Source organism: Triticum urartu, chromosome 2A, assembly GCF_056163025.1.
Source record: "Triticum urartu cultivar PI428250 chromosome 2A, HENAU_Tu73, whole genome shotgun sequence".
Lineage (NCBI taxonomy): Eukaryota > Viridiplantae > Streptophyta > Magnoliopsida > Poales > Poaceae > Triticum > Triticum urartu.
In genome coordinates this window covers 47,151,969-47,158,792 of record NC_141874.1, presented here as the reverse complement: position 1 = coordinate 47,158,792, position 6,824 = coordinate 47,151,969, and the positions used below count along the sequence as shown (strand labels likewise).

Here is a 6,824-nt window from a genome sequence, read left to right as displayed (position 1 = left end):
GCCTTGTTCTGACTTCTGCTTTTTTCAGCATCTCGACGCTTTCCAGGTCGCCGCCTTCAATGGTCTCCTGGGCAAGCACCGGGAGCTCAAGGAGCAGCTCGCCGCCAAGGAGGAGGAGCTCCGTGTTGCCGCATGTACTTCCTGTGCTCTTTTCTAGTGGGGGCGTGCTAGCGCACCCACTGGATGTGGCCCCCGAGATTCGGGTCAACTATGTAGTAGTTGGGCCAAATCTTATGTCTTGCTTTTATCTCTTCTTCTGCTGAGTCCTTCTTCTTCGCAGCTGAGGTGCTGTCCTGGCGGACTCGTCTGCTCCGGGCTGGTCATCACTACGACCGGCTCGTTGCCAACATCGGCCGTCTTGGCCTCGAGGTGGCGCAGGCGGTCGCGGCTCGGCGGTCCCTTGACGAGGCCAACCAGCTGCATGAGCAGCTGGTGGGTCACAAGAGCAGCCTCGAGGCCGAGGTGGAGCGCCATAAGGCGTAGGCCGCCAAGGTGGTAGAGGCGCAGCAGGCGCTGGTGGAGGCGGACCTGCAGCGCGGCCAGCTGGCCGACGACAAGGGACGGCTCCAGGCCGAGGTGGATCGCCTGCGGGAGCAGGCCACCACGGCTGAGGGGTCCGTCCGGACGAGGCCCGTTGCCGCGAGGCGACCGAGAAGGCGGCCGAAGACAAGGACGCCGAGCTGAAGGCGGCCCTTGCCAAGGCAGCCGATCTGGAGAAGGTGCTCAAGGAGCGCGACTGCGCCATCGAACGGGAGCGGCGTGGTACGTTGCTTGAAGCACAGCACCTGGAAGAGTCCTTCTCCAGTAAGTACTTTTTCTTTGTCATTCACCGGGTCGGGATCCGGCCTTTCTTCCTTGCTATTCTTCTTCTAACTTGCTTCTTTCTTTGCGGCAGGGGCCTTCCCGGAGATGCAGCGGCTGGCGGAGGAAGCCGTCCGCCATCAGCGCGACCCGACCGGCATCGTTGGGTCCGGGACGGATCCGCGGGTGGCCTGGACCTTCCCGAAGATCGTCGCTGCCGCTGAGGCCTGCCTGCAGGCCCTAGGAGCGCAACTAGGGCGGCTGTCCCAGGCCGGCACCGCGATGACGGCGGCCCTATGGCCGGGCACCATCGAACCGAGCAGCTTCTCATGCCTGGTGCGTTGGTTGGAGATGGGGCCAGACCGGCTTGACGAGTGGCGCGTCTCTGCCGCTCGTGCCGGTGCTGAGATGGCGCTCCGGTTCACGCTGTCCTGGCATCCGGACCTGCAGCTGGACGCGTTGATGGGCCAGCGGGCCGGTTCGGAGCAGCACTTGCAGGAGCAAGCCGGCCGGATCGCCTCCCGGGCCAGCTACATCGCCGAGTTCGCCTTCCATGACGAGTTCCATCCAGAGCGGACGAAAGACGGCAGGGCCGTGGATGGCAAAGACTACGGCTTGCTCCTCCACGATCCGGAGGGGAGCTCGGAGGAGACGGGCGTCCACCGCGACGCGGGTGCTGAGGAGGACACCGGCGCCTCCCGGACCCGGAGACCGCCAGGGGAGAGCCGTCGACGTTGCGACGCGGTGCTGGAGGTGCCTGAGACACTTTGTAGAATTTTGTTAAATAGCAGGTCCACCCACCCACTGGGGGTTTTTAGGGTGTAATGAACTCGGGCCATGGGCCTTTCCTTAAATATTTGTGTACATGTCGTGGGTGCCTTCGCTTTTTTCCTTCCGTTTTGGACCGATTTCATGCATTTTTTCCTTTCTCAACCCCCCCGCGAGTCAGACGGCCGAAGCTCTGGTCCGTGACAAGGAGTTTGGTTCTTTGAGAGGAGTGCGTAGGACTTGGGTTCCTCGAAACGTTGAGTGTGAGCGAAACACCCACTGGGCCGGCTGGCGGCAATCCGGCGAAGCCGGTTGGCGAGCAGCCGGTCGTGCGGCTGTTCATTTGATGAATGGTTAGCCGGGTTGATCGACTCGGCAGCCTTTGACTTAGTGTATGAAGCGTAAAGGAGCTTTGACCCATTGTGCTTGCCAGCCAACGGCCAAAGCTGGATCTGTGGCTTTAGGGCGAAGTGGGGGACCGCAACGTCCTAACTTTATCAGGAATCACCAAGTAAGGCGGCAGGGTGGCGACCGAGCCGGCCAGCCCCCGAGCCCCCAGGTCGAGCGAGTCGGACCGGTGGCTGGGTTCAATGGTATAATGATGCAAGAAAATAGGACACAATAAATTGGTCGACAAAAGGCAGCCCCCGAGTCTTGTTCGGGGACCCCGCATTTTCATGCGTTTACAAAAGGCGATGATACATACGCTCGTGCGGCTAACTGTAAAATGGGCAGAGGAGTTCCGCGTTCCATGGCCGGGTCGTTTCTTCACCGGCGGTGTCCTTGTTGCGCTTCCTTGACTTGCGTGCGTCGATGAGGTAGTAGGCGTTGCGGTCGCGCAAGGCCCTGCTCACGATGAATGGGACCTTCCATGGAGGAGACAGCTTGTGCTGGCCTGCCTGCTCTTGGACGAGTCGGAGGACGAGGTCGCCCTCGTGGAATGCGAGGGGTTTGATCTTCTTGCTGTGGTAGTGCCTCAGGCCTTGATGGTAGATGACCGAGTGACTGAGTGCCAGGAGGTGTGCTTCTTCGAGCAGGTCGACGCCATCTTCGCGAGCTTCTCTGGCTTCGGCTTCGGTGTACATCGTGACGCGCGGCGAGTCGAACTCGACATCGGTCGGGATGACGGCTTCGGCTCTATAGACGAGGAAGAACGGGGTGAACCCGGTCAACTGATTCGGAGTGGTGCGTAGACTCCAGAGAACGGCTGGCAACTCGTCAAGCCAGCTGCTGGGTGAGCGGATGAGTGGCTCGACGAGTCGCGGCTTGACACCGGACATGATGAGTCCATTGGCCCACTCGACCTGCCCGTTGGACTGCGGATGCGCAACGGAGGCCAGGTCGAGGCGGATGCCGGAGACGGAGCAGTATTGTTCGAGCGCGCCCTTGGCGAAGTTGGTGCCGTTGTCGGTGATGATGCTGTTTGGCATCCCGTAGCGCACCGCTATGTCCTTGATGAACCGGACGGCCGTTGGCCCATCCAGTTTCTTGATTGGTCTTGCCTCGATCCATGGTGAATTTGTCTACTGCCACCAACATATGTGTCATGCCACCTCGAGTGGTTTTGAAGGGTCCCACCATGTCGAGTCCCCAGACCGCGAAGGGCCAGGCGATCAGTATGGTGCGGAGTGCTGAGGCCGTCTGGTGGCTGCGTTTGCTGAAGCGCTGGCACCCCTCACACTTGAGGACGAGTGACTCGGCATCTTCGAGGGTCGTGGGCTAGTAGAAACCATGGCGGAAAGCCTTGGCCACCAGGGACCGTGATGCAGCGTGGTGCCCGCACTCGCCCTGATGTATGTCGTGGAGGATGTCGATGCCTCGTTCCTGCTCGACGCAGCACTGGAACACGCCGGTGGAGCTGCGCTTGACGAGCTCGTTGTTGATGATGCTGTAGGCGGACGCCCGACGTTGCACTTGCCGAGCCTCGGTCTCGTCCATGGGGACAACCCCATCCTCCAAAAATTCTGATATCGGCAGGGCCCAGGATGGAGCCGTAACCACGGCGAAGACGGCCACCAGGGTGGGTGCCGAGTCGGCAGCCCCCGAGCCGGGTTGAGCAGCCCCCGGGTCGGGTGTGGCGACGGCCGGGTCTAGGACGATGGTGGCCGGGTTGAGCGGAGCAGCCCCCGGGCCGGGTTCAGCAGTCCCTGGGACGGGTTGAGGTGCGGTTGGGTCGTTTGGGACGTGGATGGACTCGAAGTCCGGCGATGGCTTAACGGATGGCTTGTGCAGGTGCTTGAGGGAGATGCCGGATGGGATGGCTTGCCGTGACGAGGCGATCTTGGCGAGCGTGTCGGCTGCTTCGTTCTCCGCACGCGGGACGTGGAGGAACTCGCAACCCTTGAAAGATCCGGACAGCTTCTGGACAAGGAAGCGGTAGCTTGCCATGTTGGGGTCGCGAGCGTCCCACTCGCCGGAGCACTGTTGCACCACCAGGTCCGAGTCGCCGTAGCACAGGATGCGCCGGATGGCGAGTTCCTTGGCAAGCCGGAGGCCGTGCACAAGGGCTTCGTACTCGGCGACGTTGTTGGAGGCGGCGAAGTGGATCTGGAGCGCGTAGCGGAGCCGGTCGCCCTTTGGGGACGATAGTACGATGCCGCCCCCCCAGGCCGAGTCGCATCTTGGACCCACGAAGTGCATGCGCCAATGCGTCGAGTCAGGAGGCGGCGGCAAGTACTGGGTCTCGGTCCAGTCGACGAGGAAGTCGGCCAGGGCTTGAGACTTGATCGAGGTGTGGGGCTCATAGAGGATGGTGTGGCCGGCTAGCTGGATCGCCCACTTGGCAACCCGGCCAGAGGCATCCCGGCACCCGATGATTTCTCCGATAGGCGCCGTGGTGACCATGGTGACAACGTGCTCTTGGAAATACTGCTTCAGCTTCTTGGCGGTGAGGTACACGCCGTAGCACATCTGCTGGTAGTGCGGGTAGTTCTGCTTGGAGGTGGAGAGCACCTCGCTCAGGTAGTAGACTAGGCGCTGGACCGCTTGGATCTTGCCCTTCTCTGGTCGCTCGACCACCAACACTGTGCTGACGGCCTGTGAGGTCGCGGCTATGTAGAGCAGCAACGGCTCCTTGTCGGTCGGCGCGGCTAGGACTGGTGCGGTGGAGAGCATGCGCTTGAGGTCTTGGAAGGCCTCGTCTGCCTTGTCGTTCCATTCGAACGGGCTCGTCTTCTTCATCAGCTGGTACAGGGGTAGCGCCTTCTCGCCCAGCCGGCTTAGAAACTGTCTGACTGAGGCCAAGCATCCGGTAAACTTTTGGACATCGCGCAGCCGAGCCGGCTTGCGCATGCGCTCGATGGCCTTGATCTTCTCCGGGTTCGCCTCAATGCCGTGTTCCGAGACGAGGAAGCCGAGTAGCTTTTCGGCCGGGACACCGAAGACGCATTTTTCCGGGTTAAGCTTGACCTTGTATTCGCGGAGGTTGGCGAATGTTTCCTTCAAATCGTCGAGGAGCGTGAGGTGCTGCTTGGTCTTCACCATGATGTCGTCCACGTACAGGTGGATGTTGCGGCCATGTTGCGGCAGCAGGCATTTCTGCATGCAGCTTTGGAAGGTGGCGCCGTCGTTCTTCAAGCCGAACGACATGGTGATGTAGCAATACGCCCCAAAGGGCATGATGAAGGACGTCTTCAGGGCGTCGGCCGGCTCCAGCTTGATCTGGTGGTAGGCGGAGTAAGCGTCCACGAAGGACAGGAGCTCACACCCGGCGGTCGAGTGGATGACTTGGTCGAACCGCGGGAGGGCGAACGAATCCTTGGGACCTGCCTTGTTGAGGCTGGTGTAGTCGATACACATGCGCCAGGTCTTGTTCTTCTTCAGGACGAGGACTGGGTTGGCCATCCACTCGGGGTGAAACACTTACATTATGAAGCTGGCGGCTTCTTCACCAATGGTTCTTCTCTTTTCTTCGAAAAATCGTCGTAGAGGTTGACGGACGGGCTTGGCGTCCTTGCGGACGTGAAGTTTGTGCTCGGCGTACTTCCTCAGGATACCCGGCATGTCCTTGGGGGTCCATGCGAAGATATCCCGATCCTCACGGAGGAAGTGGACGAGCTCGCCTTCCTATTTGCTGTCGAGGCGAGTGCCTACGACGACGTACTTGCCGCAGCTGGGGTCTTCTGGGTTGAGCTTCACTTTCTTGATCTCCTTGGAGGGCTTGAAGGCGGCCTCGTCGGCTGGGTCCGAGGTCGGGATCGACGCGGCGGAGGCCTCGCCTGCCAGGGCGACGATCCGATCGAGCTGGCGCCGCTCCTCGGCAATGACCAGCGACTCGGCCAACTTGGCGCCGTCTCGGGCGCACTCCAGGGACTTGCGGTAATCGCCGGTGACAGTGATGAGGCCCTTGGGACCCGGCATCTTCATCTTCAGGTATGCGTAGTGGGGAACCGCCATGAACTTGGCAAGCGCGGGCCGGCCCAGCAACGCGTGATACGCGCTGGACAGGTCCACCACTTTGAACCAGATCGGTTCGCGTCAGAAGTGGCTGCTGTCACCAAACAGGACGTCTAGCCGGACCCGGCCAATGGGGGAGCAGGAGAGGTCGGGCACGATGCCGTGGAAGATCGCCCGGGTCGGCTCCAGGTCCTCACCCTTGAGGCCGAGCTTGGTCATCGTGTCGTGGTAGAGGATGTTGATGCTGCTGCTGCCGTCGATGAGGACTCGGGAGAACTTGCATGTGCGTCGCGTGGCGATGGTGGGGTTGAGGACGAGGACGTAACCACCCGGGCTCGGCATGACTGCCGGGTGATCCTCCCGGGTCCAGGTGATCAGGCGATCCGACCAATGCATGAACTCCGGCTTGGCTGGGACGACGATGTTCACCTCCTGCCGAAGGAGGCGCTCGCTGCGCTTGTCGTCGCTGAGGCTGGTGAAGACGACGTAGGCCGCGTTCTGGTCCGGGTACGCGTCGTTGCGCATCGCGCCGCCAGCTAGAGGCGGCGGTGGCGGCTGTCCCGTGCCTGGAGCCGGAGCAGGAGGGGGCGGGACGTCGCCCCTCATGATGCGCTTGGTGATGGCGCACTGCCGGAGCATGTGCGTGGAGGGTTTCACGCCGCTGTGGTGCTTGCAGGGGGTGTCGAGGATCTGCTCGAAGCTCATGGTGGGTTGCCATGCCGTCTTGCCGGTTTGCCGGCGCTTCGCCGCCGGATCCGCCGCAGGCTCGGCGGCCGCGATGAGCCGGTTGTCGCGACGCGGCGCCGGCTGGTCGGCCTTGCGCTTCTTGTTCTGGTGATGCTGCTGCCGGCTGCTTTCGC

General features: G+C 61.8%; 1 protein-coding gene across 1 annotated transcript; it reads right to left on the bottom strand.

The window, feature by feature from the left end:
• Window positions 1-2,285: 2,285 nt before the first annotated feature.
• Window positions 2,286-2,999, bottom strand: LOC147983550 (uncharacterized). Its single transcript, XM_087540766.1, has one exon. The coding sequence runs from the start codon at window positions 2,997-2,999 to the stop codon at window positions 2,286-2,288; it is 714 nt and encodes a 237-aa protein (XP_087396892.1).
• Window positions 3,000-6,824: the final 3,825 nt, after the last annotated feature.

Coding starts and splice junctions, on each gene's coding strand:
- LOC147983550 (XM_087540766.1), bottom strand. CDS start 2,999: ATGCCAAACAGCATCATCACCGACAACGGCACCAACTTCGCCAAGGGC.